The 15,075-nt window shown below is 39.9% G+C and overlaps 1 protein-coding gene across 1 annotated transcript; it reads left to right on the top strand.

The window, feature by feature from the left end:
- The first annotated feature begins 10,616 nt into the window (after positions 1-10,616).
- LOC102103170 (uncharacterized) lies at positions 10,617-14,792 on the top strand. The gene is made up of 3 exons (XM_005517331.2): positions 10,617-10,852; positions 13,585-13,731; positions 14,618-14,792. Exons 1-3 carry the CDS (start codon positions 10,705-10,707, stop codon positions 14,644-14,646), a joined length of 324 nt encoding a protein of 107 aa, XP_005517388.1. The 5' UTR covers positions 10,617-10,704; the 3' UTR covers positions 14,647-14,792.
- The last annotated feature ends 283 nt before the right edge of the window (positions 14,793-15,075 follow it).

Raw genomic sequence — 15,075 nt, 5'->3', positions numbered from 1 at the left:
TACATTCTGATTTAAGAAAATATGTAATAGAAGATCTTTTTATGAACTCAGCTGATATACTCATACCCTTCATATCTTCTTCTAGAACCTGATATATCACCATTTTGGGTTGCCAGCCATGAAATATTTTTTTTTATGTGCTAACAACTTTGTAATTGCTTTGGACTTGTGGAAGAGTTGTTCAGAAGAGATGAAAAAGTACTCTAAATCCAAGCTGTTACTATGCTGAAAGCAGCCACACCTCAAGTCCAGAAAGGTTATATTGGTATCGATACCTTGTGTTTGCTGTCTCCTGCACTCCCTGTCCCCTTGTGTGATACTGTTTGCTTCTATCAGGTTTCATTTCCTCTTCATCTCTGTACTTCACCTCTGTCCTGTTAATTGTGATACAAGAAACACCTTCCTATTACAAAATACTCGGGAATCTGTGCTCATCTCTGTTTCATCCTAGAATGGCCTTCGTGGCCAGCATGTGCAAGAAGAAAGGAGCAGAAGTTGCTGCATGTTGTGATTAGTGCTTTGTGCATTAATTGTATGTGGCACTGAGATGCTATTCTCTTATGAGCGTGTGAAAGCCCTACAGAAGAGTGAAAGACTCTTATGAGTGTGTGAAAGAATGAAAGAAAGATTAAATCTGCAAATACATTGTGTTCTGTGAGACCTCTTCCAATAACCATTGTATGAATTTGGAAAAAAAAGATCCCTGGTGCTCACATACCAGTATACCCAGTCACTGCAATATTACAGCTGCTGGAGTGGAAACTCCTCAGGATAATAAGCAGATGATAAACAGGCAGGAAGATCACTCCTCTTACAACTTAATTCAAATCTCCTCTCTTGCCTGCAGGATTCATCTAGTTTTCACCTTTCTCCTTTAAGAACCCTTTTATATCAGATTCTCTCACTAAGGCAAAGATCAAGGTCATTTACAATGGCAATAGAAAGTTGATTAAAACAAATAAAAAAGGCTGTAGTTTCAGCGAGGTAAAAAAAACCAACCTTAAGAGCATTAAAACTAAGGCAGGATCTAAGCCTGATTGATTCCAACAGTAAGTTTCACATTTTTCCTTTCCATAGGACTCTACATCTTTGCTCCACTATAGTGATTCTGGGCTCAAAATTCACCTTAGAACTGTGCTGTTAAATATTGATGCATAAAAGACCAAATAATTGATTCCCAATGTTCCTGTAAAACAATGGGCTACACCAAGGTCATTCCAGGCCTTTACAAGGTGAGCAAAGTAACTAAGTGCACATTTGAAACTCTCACCTCCCCGAAATACTCCAATTGACCATTTTACTCGGCCTGCTGCTGGTCTTGCTGGACAGGGACAAGAAGGATAAAACCAGTTTTCCAACTTTGAAATGCTGTTTGTATTCCTTTGGTAACAGACTCCCTTTGCTAATTGCAAAGAATGTTTCAACCCCTGCAGAGAAAAAGAGCAGGATAAGTGGATGGGGGTGGGCCTACAGCCAGAAAGTTATCCATAGACTTTCAGACAACATCTCATTTAAGCTGATGAAACTCACTTTCACATGAGTTGTGACATAACCATGGCAGGAACTGACAAGTGTCAAAATCTTGTGGAACAAATAAGATTTCAAGTCCTATTCCTCTGTACCAAAGAAGAGCCAGCAAATGCTATACATTTATTCTGCTTTTTCCAATGGCACTAACTACCCTCAGCAGCTTCATTGGCACTCTGTAAGCATGTCCAATTCTCTCGTTTACTTAGAATAGCTGCTGATATTTAACCTGAACTTTCATGGCTTTTCCATAGAGACACCTTCCTAAATATCACTCTGCTGTGGGGAATAAAGCGTTACCTGATGCTCTGTCATCAGGACTGGGAGTTCTGTGCAGATTCTGGAGCCCAAGAAGCAACCTCAATGTTCTAATGGTACACCAGTGTCTTAATAGAACAAACCAACGAGCGTGGACCTTGGCACAAAGGAAAGATAATGATAAAAAGAGACAGCTGTAGGTATAACCAGAGCATGGTGTCAAAATGCAAATGGGGAAATTTCCAGCTTTTTCCCCCTCACAGTCATGTACTGCACTGGAGGATACTGTGAGGATACTGTGGCCTCTTACAACAGTCAGGTCCTGTGGCCTGTTTTTGTTCCAGAATAATGTCTACCTGAATGATAGAGATGAACCACACTACAGGGTGTCTTCCTTATAGCCCCTGTCAGCATCACAGAGTACAGACAAGTAGGGGCAATGAGTGCACAGGTGGGTCTATATTGCATAAGGAGAAAAGATGAGAGAGAATTGCTCTTGAAATTCTGGAACACTTTCAGCTACTTTACAGTACAGACAAGGCCTGGGACCATAAAAGCCCTGAGATGTGGGCAGCACAGGCTCACACCAATCTGCTCACTCACCCAAGTAACAAAAACATAGACAATCCATCTAGGACAGAATGATCCATCTAGGACTGTTCAATTTACCTGTAGTAAATAGTTTATCCAGTGTCTTATCTGCAGCCACCACAAGCAACAGAAATCTCTTCATTATTTATTGTTAGTACCTCATGATTTGACATTTAATTTAAGTCTTTCACTGTGTCTTGCCCAGAAGCTTTAGCATTATAAATAGGGAAGCACTTTCTTTCCCATTTAAGAGCTAGCCACAAGGACTTAGATCTGTTTGATAAAACTTTCCATAAGGCTTGCATCATGTTGTCATAAATAGGTGATGTTCAGAAGATCTCAGGATTCTCTGTTATGAGGAAAGTTACCTAGTTGCTAAAGGCACTATTGCTTCAAGGCATTTATCCACAGACAGATATATTTCCCTAAATACTGCAGAGATTGGGAAGTTTTTTCTTTTGTTTACAGTTGCAAGCTTCTTTACAAACAGCTGTGTGTTTTTTGACAAATTTTATTTCCTTTCTGTTACACAAGCTTCCGTGGCACTTGGGCTACCAGGCACTTTGACAGAGGGAGCAGTGAGGTTGACCACAGACAACATGCCCTTGGCAAATCCATGTTGAGTAGTGCTAATTGCTTTCTTCTACTTCACATGCTTAGATGTGGCTGCCAAGAAGATGCACTCCATGATCTTTCCAGAGAGGGTTTCCACTGTGTGCTTTTCTTACTGTACTTCATCCCTACTCATGCTTCTTTACCCTTTACAATATCTCATTATAAATTATAAATTACATTTATTTTAAGCCTCCATTCTCAAACCAGAAGACTAACGGCAAATCCAAACGTCCTACAGGTGCAAAAACTTTCCAATAAACAGAAAATAAGAGGTTTCTCTAAGGCCTAGAAGAATCTGAAAAGAATCTGAAAGAAGCAGCCACTTATTGCTCTTCCAAGGAAGCCTCTCAGTTCTTTTAAGCATGGTCTGAAACCTGTCTGTGCATCTTGCAGCTGGAACTGAGAAGTAAACCAGGCCATCAGGTCTTCAGAGCCCTTGCCTATGTAATAGACAGACCACTTTGTCAATAATCACTTTTCAAAGCACCATAAAAGCATTTTCAGTGCTTAGGATTTCATAGGTACTCACTTGTGTTTGAAACCTCTTTGTCTGTATTAAATGTTTATACTATGCTTATTAACATAATGCCGCAGTAGCATACTACACATGGCCTCAGAAATCTCCTGGAAACAGGAAAATAATATTCGCTTCAACTTACAGGAGCAGAAGTCCATACATTTTAAGCTCTCTATGATTAGCTTCTGACAGGATTTGCCCTTTCATTTCTGTAAACAGTACTTTGTTTCTGTTCCTTGGACCCTGCAGTGCTGACCACAGACTCACATGGTTGGAGCACACTCCTTGGATGCAGAAGCTGCAGTCTGGGACACCAGGAAGAGATCTGGCAAGTCACGTAAGCCATCATGGAATTAATGTCCTCTGGCTTGGACTAGAGATGGTAGGCACCACAGACTCTTTCTACTCCTCCTTCCTCTGCCAGCAGCTTCTGTGTGGACTGAACCCACCAGGCCTGCCCTAGGATCTGATGGATCAGGTTCCCTGGCTGAGGAAGCAGCTTCCCCGAGGGTCCTGAGCCATTCTGAGCTGCTCAGCACTTTCCCTGGAGCACACTGTGCTTATCCATGTGGGATCCACGAACTAGAAAAGCTGCCCATACTTACATAGACTTATTTAATGTTTGCAGATTGTGTCTTTTGAAATGGCTTTATTAAGGCACCAATTGTTATTATATTTGAATAGAGGTGAGAACTCAGTGTTGTTAATAATGGGGCTTCAACCAGGAATTCTATTGCTTCACATTTTATTTTTGTTTTCAACAAATTTCTTCCAGAAAAACATATCATCTTATATTTCTTTAAGAGAGGGTTATAACTTATTAGTGGCTTGTATACTTGGTCTATTATCTTCATGAACCTGCGTCCTAGATTTCAGAAAGACTTAAAATTTTCCCTCAAATCTATACATCTTGAAAACTGTATGAACAGATTGAGACTCTTTCCCTTCTCAGAGGCTAGAATAGTCTGTATCCCTGTACTCTGAGCTTTTGTTAGTATAACTGTGCATGGGAAGACTACAACCTCAAGGTCAAATGGAGCTCTAACTTGGCAGATGACACAGTTTTGTCGTTATGTATGCGTTTTGTTTTACAGAATAATATATAAAGGAACAATTCATCTTTACCCCCGTTTTCAGGCTCAAAAAATCAAAGACCCTGCTGCTGACATTTATTTGTTAGCTGAAGTAACTTTCCATGTTTTGTAAAGTAAGACATTCAAACATAAGGAAATGATCTGCAGTGCAAGAATAATGGCTTATGTTAAATATTTTTGGAATAAAAATATTATTTCACTCAGAACATTAGCACTGGCTATCCCATGACATCTTCCAAGTACCATTGTCCTTAGAGCCTTGAGAATGATGCCTAAGCATCCATATCAGTCTGTCAAAGACACACAGAAAGTCAGGATAGGAAATTAAAGAATCAATGGGAAGCCCAGTGTACTAATGAAGACTTCCTTGAAGGCAGAGAACCAATGGGAGAGACATAACTCTATATTTGAGTGGTATTTCTGCTCCTGGTTCCTACGGTGCTGCTCTTGAAGGGCTGAGTCCTGATCTGGATGAATCCTCTGAGCTTGAGCATTCAAGGCAGGACTACTCCCTCTTTTGCAGAGCCTGCTTTGAGCAGGGTCTCATTTCATATGTTTGGACTATGGAGTAGAGTCCTGGCATAAACTACAATGTCAAGAGTGACTATACTCTCCAAGATAATATTAAGGTCAAAAGCAGAGGTGTCACTGTGGTGTATGATCCAGTCGGAGGGACCTCTGAGGAGAACAGGCTGGAATTTGGATGTGGACATTAATAAGATTTTTGCCACCTAACTCCATTTAAGGCCTAAAATAAGTCTTTTCAGGCTACTTCAAAGGCTATTCAAAGTTTTTTTTTTCTGGCTTTCTAGCTGGAAGTTCTGTAGAATTTGAGTTGATAAGACTATGCAGTGTATATAGATATCAAATGTGTTTAGTTCTCTTTTTAATAGCACACAAATTTAAAACTTCCAAAACTATGATTTTCTGCCCCCAAAAAACACACCAGTGCAACTTTGTGATTTGTTTCATCTGTAATGCAGGGGTGATATCTTGCCTTTGGCAGATGAAAATGATAATGAAAACCCAAATGAGATACACACAGCCTAATCCTGAAAAAGGATGACATATGAAAATATTACATAACTTACCTGTAAACTTCTTTTTGACCTTGGTTATAAAGCTTCTGAGTCAATCACTTATCAGTCTCTTCCCAGCTACAGCAAATTTGGCTAATAGAAGACAGATAAGTTAAAGGAAGTGATTCTTCCCTATGTTACACACCCATGAGTACTCATCTCTACCTTTGAAAGACAGATAAAGACCATGCAATAACTAATATATATTCTAAAAAGAGCTCTAGAAGTTATTGAGAAGCATTAGTATTTATTTCTGATGAAAAGTGGTTATATGATTAGAGATTCACTAGACACATATGTAAATAAAGTTAGAAGTTAAAATTTCTTGGATATCACAGAAATGTCTCTACAATCCTCTGATTTTTGTAAGCTAACAATACCTTTTTAGCTACTTATAGCCTAATGGTAAGGTTTTAATAATGAGGGATATGAAGAAGATGAAACATCTCCTTGGAGGTGCATAGATAAAGGACAACAAACATAATTTGCAGAATTCTAACTAGATATACAGGGAAAAAAAAAAAATCACTGTATGGGTAGTCAGATAACAGACGAAGTTTCACAGAGAAGATGTGGAGTCACCATCCATGAAGCTCCTTAGAACTCAACCAATTGTGTCTCTGAGCAAATAACAGGATAATTTCTTGGCTGGTCTGGATGATCTCCAGAGCTACCTTCCAACCTAAATTTCTGTATGATTCTGTGCTTATGACTACATAAAAACCTCTTTCACATTCACATGAGTCATGTGATGTCACTGTGTGAGCTCATATCAGTCCCTTGATATCATAATATCTGTCTTTTGGGGTTCCTTTCTGTTCTTATTTTACACTTTGCCAATCCTCACTGACACTGAGAATTTTTAAATCAGATAATTGTGTTTTCTGGCCTACCCTAAGCATTATGAGAGTCATATGCTAAATGTGATTTCATTAACTGGTTTTTTGGGGGCCCTTACCAAATAAGGCTTAATAGCAAGGTTGCTATGTTTTCACAGAAAATGTGGCTTTATAACTAATAAAACTAGTGCTACCTGTACTGTGAAGAGTTTTGCCATTTTTGGCCTATCTAGACGACCTCTTATTCTGGTGGAGATACTTTGGAAGTGTCTTGGAATATCTGTATCAGTTATAGCCGGCTTGCATGTGTGTCTTCTTGGGTGAAATGAAAAATTTAATTATATGAAAAAAATGCAAATTGCTGCCAACTGTGTTAACTGTGAGAGAGTTGCATTATCTTCTAACATAAATTGTCAGTGAATTGAAGAAAAGACGTTTTGGAAGCTGATCTGATTACTGTCAGGGAAAGTGCTCAAACTCAATTGTTGGCAAATGTCCAGTACCCATCACTGAACGATCATCACCTCATCATTCAGTCTTCTCAACTGACATGCAAAACAACATCCAAATATTCATTGCACATCTGTGCTGGACAGATTATGCATTAGCAATTCAAATCAATTCAATGTACAGGCAGTTTCTGTAAAGGCGTCTGTTTGGGTGAGATGCCTTGTTGTCTGGGATGGATAATAAGGCAACTCTGTCTAATCTTGGAGAACAATCAACCCATCTTGAGAAGGTGACTGACTACGTATGCTCTTGCCCTGACAGTGCTAGAACAATGGCCCCATAATGCACTTGACTCAGCTGGTAATAAAATCTACTTTTGATTAGCAGCCATGGCTTGTGTCAATCACTGCATGATGTACCATTGTCCTCTGGTCCTGAACACAGTTTATTTACAGGGAAACAAAAGCTTTTTGGATATGGCTGCTGCCCAGAGATTGCAAAATAGATTGAGCTGTCAGCCTCACACACTAGATGAAGATTAATGAGTTGTGCAGACAATAAATATGAAGCAATGACCATAAATATGCTAATAGGTATTATCCATATACACTATAATTGCTACAAAAATTAAAAAGTAGTGTAAAAGAAATAGGTCAGAGGGTGACAGATAGATAATCTTGGATGCTGAAGATCTTTGGTTCAGTCAGATTCTCTACAGGTTTATTTCCTTCAATTAGACCCTTGAAAAGATTAATTGTTTAAAGGCTGTTTGAATAATCTCTTTTGAAACAGAGGTTTATGGGAAAATGTTTATGAAAAAGTGACTTCAATGAACACATTATTGAAATAAAAAAGGTGACTACCAAAAGCAGAGATTAATGTCTCTGATCAGCTGCCCAGCTTCACTGTGAAGTAAATATTTCTAAGTGTCACACTAGTGGGAACTGCAAGGAAAACATAGCAAAGAGACGCAGCAGTTTAAATCCACAAACACAAGAGATTAAGGTCCTTCCAAGCAAAATATAGAATAGTTGCTTGCGCATCTGATCACTTTGGTTTGTTCGATGTTTTCAGCTTCACTTATTTTTCCTTTTTTTCCCCCCTTTTTTAATTTAAGAAGAGAAGAATGCCCACCATTCAAAATTTCAGAGTACATTCAATCCAGCTTCTGGCTTTCCAATTTCTTTCCAAGAGCACATAGTCTAGATTTTTGACACCTCTGGGTTTCATTTGTACTTGTACAGAGAGTTAAACTCTTAGCTCTGTGTTTAAGTGCTCTAGCACCTAGGGCTACTGAAATTGTAGTGACACCTGAAAATAAGGACAGTCATACTCTTGGTATTCATGACTTGTCTCTCAGGCTTAGAAGTGCTACTGGATGCCTTTCAGGTTGGCTCACATCATGCACCTCCTGTACAATTTTTAGTTTTTAGAATGGGGAAACTAATTTACCCAGATATTCTTCCAGGTACTATTTACCGTTATAATGCCAAGCTCTGTGATAAAAACTATTTTTTTTAGTTTTTCTTTCCATACTTTAACTAGAACTTGCATCCATTTAGCTCTTAAAGTATCACTGCTTGGATTTTGGCGAATAGTCCACAGACTTACAACTGCCTGACTGCTTCTGTGCCAATCTCCTTGAAAACACAGCTGAACATTAACTACACTTGCCCTAAGATCTTGGAAGTAACCCTTTCTAACTATTGAAAAAAAAAAAAAAAATAAAGGTAGGGAACCCTGTAGGAAAATGTCTCACACAAAGCTGTGCCATGAAAGGAGAAGAAAAGCACACCTTTCTGGAAGAATTTATGGAGAGAGAACCACTGGAAGCTGCAGGCTCAAGAACTGTGTTCTTGTTCCCAAATCCCACTTCAGCAGTGACACTATGTCTTTCTAAATTGGAAGCTATGATGTTAATGTCACACGTTACCAGGGCACAGCAAGGTGCTGTCCCATCATGGCAGGTGAGCACAACAGGTCCAGAGATGATAAGCAGATTGAACCAAGAGTCCAAATCATCAGGCAAGTTTGTAGAGGCAAGTCCAACGTCTCCCTTAAATCCCTCCAGTGGCTTCCCTGTCCTTATTACACTGAGTTTCTTCATCTTATTTTAATGAGGCTTCTAGTAATTTCTTCTTTTCCTGTTTGTTTTCTTATGTCTCTGCCAATCTGAATTGCCTTGAGACACTTCTTTGGCAATAAAACTTTTATTATATCTACTTTTAATTCTTTTTAGTTAAACAACTTTGTGTGTATCCATTATAATTTGTGTTTTAGGACTGAGTAAAATGTCACTTCATATAGAATCTCTGCAGTTTGTAAAGACTTCATTTTCCTTGGCTTTGCCAGACTTCACCATCATTTCCTAATGGGCTGTTTGCAATACCAAATAAATTATATCAACAAAGCACCAAAGGATTTTACCATTTTTGAAGGAGGGATTTTCAGTAATATGCACAAAGCAACTGACATTTTTGGTTTTATTGTGACTGAAGAAGGCCTGTAGCATTCACTGTCCTATTCTTATGTGGAATTTTACCTAAAAATTTTCAGTATTTTATTATTTTAAGAAATTAAAATGATAAATGAGGAACCTGAGAAATTATGGGGCCAAAGATACACCATAATTACAGAAGACCTAATGCAAGCAGAGTAGAAAACAAAAATAACTGACATTAGAATTAAAGAAAATGAACATGTATGAATTGAAAAGCTGAATGAAAGAAAAGAGTTAAAAGATCACTGGTTTAGGGGTACATGGGCCAGATATTCCACCACTCAGATAAAAAACACATATAAGAAAGAGGAACAGACTTCATATCCTTTGTTCTAAACCCACCATGTACAAGATATAGGTATCACACTGTTGAGAAAACACTATAGTTTTATTCTGTAAATTTCCTCTTGGAGAGCCATTCCTGTGGTAGTGTGACCTAATCAGATATTCTTTACCTAAGGGAGGTCCATGGATTTTTAATGAGCCTTATTTAAACTCCTGGCTAAGAAAAGCTGTAATAAAGGTGTGTGTGCCATTTGCAAAGGCCTGTTCATTAAAAGACAGAGGCTTTGCTTTAGAGGGACTTGTATGAGGAAGAGCAAAACATCTGTGTCAATCTGCTCATACGACACAAGGAACCTCATGATACCTTCCACATAGAAATTAATTCCAATCATCCACTGTCAACTGGATTCTGATTTCCAGCTCTGTGTAAACCAGTGTTTTCAGAGGCAGCTGTACCACAGCTGAACTCTGGGTGTGATAACCAACCCACCTGAAGTCTCTGCATGCCACCACTTTACTGCCTTTTTGTCTCTTGTCTTCACTCAGAGTTGCACGAATTCTTAAAACAAGGCAGTACCTTCTACAGATGCAATCCAGTGCAATAGAGTGCAATGCAAAAGAGTGAATAAGCAAAGCTTTCAGCTGTATCACTTGCCAAACAATGACTCATGCACTAGTAATTTGTTTTAGTAACACAAGAGGCTATTACTTGGTTTGCCTAAATTCCAGAGTGGCAACAGCAATGAAAAGGTCTATGAACTGACAAAGTTCAGTTTCGTTTCCCAGCTGAGGATAAGTTTCAGTTTCTATTCTTCCTTATCATGGCAGCAGTTTCATTTCTTCACTGTGAGCTGGAGAGTGTATAAAAAAGATGGTCTGAGCCACCCCTGAGTGGAGGTGAGCCTCTGAGCCACCAGCTTCACTGGAATTCTCACCAGCAGAAAGCAGCATGTCTGACCAGAACGTCCGCAACGCTGGGTTCACTCCCTCTGGGATCACAGGAGGATCCCTTGCTTCATCACTGATGTCCCAAGAAGCAAGAGCCTCTGGGGGAGGTGTGCCTTCTGGAGGCCCCACTTCTACTCTCCAAGAAATGGGTATGAGCAATTCTCTGTGTGTGGTTTTGTGGTTCAGTGCATAGGAACAGACCTATTTCACAGTTTCTCCTTGAAAATAAGCTTGCCAAATAATCTCTTCTCTCCTGTGTTCCTGTATGGCACCGAACAAAGAAAATTCCTCTGTTTAACTGTGTGCTATGAGAGGGATTTTATTGAGGGTGTTTTCTGTGTGTGTACATGCTATGTGTGGATGAACATATACATATGTGGTATTGGTGAGGTTTTGGACAGAGTTTATTTGATGTTTGTGCTATCTCTTCATTCTGCCAGGAATCGTCAATAATATGAAGAGTCAGGGTAGTGACAAGCAATGATGCACTTATGCAAGAACATGATCTGTGTAGCTACATTTCATATAAATTATCAGATCTACTTTGCTCTTTACTCACTCACATCCATACAAAGTGAACTCCTAAAACCTTATGCAAACTCTGTAGAGAAATCAGTTGCAGTCCGAGAGAGGAATTCGTGAAGGAAATGTATGCACATCCTTGACAGCCCCTGTCTAAAAACTAAAATGAGGCATAGCTGCCTTTCACATGAGCTAACCCTGCAGGTGTTTGCTGTTCTACTGGCATTCATACTGGAACAGTCCCTTACCAGATGACTGACCAGCTTGGCACTTGTTTAACTCCAGATCCCGTGGGAACTGTGCACAAGGTATTCTCCCTGCCAGACCTGCCTGTGGGACCTGATTCAGCAGGCATCCTCTGAACAGGCATGACTCCACAGAACAGAGTACCCTATGCAATCCTGCTTTACCCAGCAGCTCAGTAATTAGCTCTCTGACCTTGGATAGATGCTTCAAAACCCCTTCTGCCTTCAGAGTCTCGGATCCACATGCCCCATGTGTCAAAGGTTTGCCAAGCAGCAGGCTGATTATAGCTGGGCATCTCTGCCATATCCATCTACCACTGTCTATTGCTTCCATAATCAGCAGGTAGAAGTCCGAAGGATGGAACTGAGTGTGAGTTCTCCTGACATAAAATGTGTGGGTGACCAGGTGAGATGGCCAGAGTCCAGATTCAGGGCACCTTTTAACAGCAGAAAAGTGTGTTAAGCTTGATTGAAAGGAAATAAGTTGAAAGGAAATAATTACATTGCTGCCAATATTATTCATAGACTGAGGCCCTCTAGATAGCAAGGGAATAGGTGACATAAGGGTCATTCAGAGACATACTGCATGTGACTCCTGTGAGGCATTTCTTTAATTTTCACTTTGTATGATTTGATCAGTGAGTTTAGGTTGCTGAATACAGTGTTTATTGAATATTCAGTAGGAAAGAGCTTAAGGGATAGTAGCAGCCAAGGAATAGAATATGAGAAAGCCGGGAGAGGAGTGGGACAGAGAGAGTGAAAAGCAGGGAGAAGAGCTGCTCTCAGGCACCACACTGCCTTAGCAGCAGAAATCTTGGTAGGCAGAAGATGCCAGTGCTCACTCTAGTCATGTTAGTCAGCTGCACAAGCTGCCTTCTGTTACAGATAAGGGTGGTACAGCACACTCATAACCGATGGCAAACTCTTCAGTGGAAATGCCCTACAGAGAGCATGAAGGTGTCAGCTCTAAGTTAAACACTGAAGATTTCTATCCCTCTGTGTGCTGAGAATTTTTATAAGAAACAGGAGCAAAATAAACATTTAACTACGCCTAGTTTTATTCTTGCAAACTCTGTGTTAACTATGGACCTTTATGAAAACCACTATTTTGGTGAAGAGAAGTCTGCATGTCTCAAGGAAACCTTAGCCATGCCGACAGGAGATACTCCAAAAGAGCTTTTATCCATGTGGAAAATGCTAGCTCTGTAACACTGCCAAGACAGGTGTGAGCTTTGGCTCCCTGCAGCAGGAGAGCTTGCCACACATTCTTTGCCTGATTGAGAGCTAAAAGGGCCTGATTTCATTTCCGCAGGTGCTCACTGAAATCTCTCCAAACACATCTTCTTAACCTTTTCATTCAGACTGTAACCCTTCCTCCCCCCAGAACAAACATGCTCGAAGAAGCGGCTGATTCTGCAGTGGGGCATGAGTATTGTTCAGTATCACTTTACAGAAGATGTTATAACAAGCTCATCACCAAAATATTTGAGCATCCTCCAGGAATGCTTTAAGCATTATCACTAACATTTGTCGTCACTAATGCTTTACTCCTCTCCCAGGAGAAGAAGAGTTTGCGAAGGAATATATTGCTTGGGGCCTATTTAGACTGAGATGAAGGTATAAATTGGCCACTGGTTACCACAGCTTGTGGTACTTGAATTTTACAGGTATCTATTACAGGTTTATGTGAGAGAAAGTGAAGTGAAAGGAACATGTTCATCACCTGGAACAGAAAGTGCAACAATTCCTAGTTTCTACAGAAGTTTGTTCTCAGGCAGCTCCACAGAAAAGTACATTTTCAGCAGAGACAAATTGTGCTGAACCTGTTTGGAGATCCAGGTTTATCAAAAACAGCCTGTGCAAGAGCCATAGATTTTCTTTGTGTTCTAGGAACTCCACAACAGCACTGATAATATCCTTTCCCCGAGGTGGCAGCTAAAAAGCAGTACACTGACAGAACAAGTCACGTAATCAGCAGTCACCTTGTCTTTTGGTACCTTTCCTAGCCTTGAATTGTTTTAAAACACAGTAGTTTATAATTGTCCAAAAAAAGGAACGTTCCTTCCTTTTTTTTTTTTTTTTGGCCAGTAACATATCCTTTGTAACTGTTCTAGGTGCCAGAGGCACAACCCAGTCCTCAGGTTATACCAGCAGTGGGATCTCTGGTGGATCCAGGGCCTCTGACACGATGTCCAAGGAGGCCATAGCTCACGGAGGCGGAGTTCCCAGAGGTGGTACAACTTCTACAGTCCAGTCCATCTGTAAGTGAGAGTCCTCTAGATAAAGATGAATTAACAAATTACTTCTGAGCAGTTAGCAGTATTTCAGCTCATTTAATGTACAATTACTAGATGAAGGGATGCAAGTAACAGAAGTGGCTGCTTTGTACTTGAAGCAATATTTCTACTGTTTGTTTCTTTAAACTTGGAGGGAATATGAAACTGGGAAATGAGTGGAAATAACTATGCCATAAACTTGCAAAGGTATGAGTAGACAGCAGAGACAGAAATCTGAAACACAGTGACGGAACAAAAAGCCCAATGGACTTTTAGGTTATGCTTTCATCAGCACCACAGTGGAAGTTCAATAGTTCTTTTTCAGTCACAAATTTAGGATTAAACCAAGAACTCCAAAATTGAACATACAAAGCAGATATAGTGGGAAAAAACAGTGAAACATGAGAATGGAGTTATCAGACTGACAGACAGGAATCATTAGTCTACTTCTTGGGGCCTTTCAGAACAGCTTAGCTTTCTTTCCTTTAAAGGAAATTCACTGGGTCAAAACCACAGGAATCTGCCTGCACTTACCATCTCAAAGCAGAGAACAGAAATCCCCTCCATCACTCTGCCAGGTTAATGCAACCCACACCCAGATAAAATAAACCAAGTTATGAGAGACCCTAGTCTATACCTGAATGCATCAATAAGGATGCTAATTGTGTCAGTAGAATCCTGTGGGGTTAGGAAGAGCACTGGAGACAGGACTGAAGTTCTTAATTTCAAAAAGTGTCTTTCAAATAAAAGCAGAGACCTTTGATTTCTGACCTGGGAAGGTTTGTAGCTAATGCTTGTATAGTCTATATATTTTCCTGTACTGCAACTTTGCTTTATATTCTCCTCACAATTTCTCTGTATTTCTCCTTAGCCATGGGTGGAAAAGGAGGAAGACGCTGAATAGAAGAAAAACAGCAGTCTAGAAATAAACACTGCAAGCAGTTCATCCTTCACCATCGGCTTTGACAATTTCTCCCCTTCTTTGATCTCCCTGTTATGAAAGGCAAATCCTTCCATGCGCACAAATAAAGTTTCTGTTAAAATTATGGATTCTTGCATTAAATTAATGGGGATAGAGATGGGGGATGGTTCTTTCCTTGGTTAAATATTCTCTGAAGCACAAACACAAGCCAACGGAAGTTAAGGTACTTGGACTGCAAGGCTGTCTTAGGAAAATCCTGGGTTTAGCAACACTAGGCTCTTCAATTGCAAGTAGCTTGCTTTGTTTATTTTACAAAAAGTAATTACAGTGCAAAAGTCACCCTGTTGTGAGAGAGAAGCATAGAAACACTCAGTAAGGAGCAGCCAGCAGTTCCTTCTAGATGTACT

This window comes from Pseudopodoces humilis, chromosome 1, assembly GCF_049639895.1.
Source record: "Pseudopodoces humilis isolate 2021_Gansu_Grassland_sample_001 chromosome 1, ASM4963989v1, whole genome shotgun sequence".
Classification (NCBI taxonomy): domain Eukaryota; kingdom Metazoa; phylum Chordata; class Aves; order Passeriformes; family Paridae; genus Pseudopodoces; species Pseudopodoces humilis.
This window is presented reverse-complemented; position numbering and strand designations above follow the sequence as displayed.

Coding starts and splice junctions, on each gene's coding strand:
- LOC102103170 (XM_005517331.2), top strand. CDS start 10,705: ATGTCTGACCAGAACGTCCGCAACGCTGGGTTCACTCCCTCTGGGATC. Junction 10,853..13,584: donor TTCTACTCTCCAAGAAATGG/GTATGAGCAATT, acceptor TAACTGTTCTAG/GTGCCAGAGGCACAACCCAG. Junction 13,732..14,617: donor TTCTACAGTCCAGTCCATCT/GTAAGTGAGAGT, acceptor ATTTCTCCTTAG/CCATGGGTGGAAAAGGAGGA.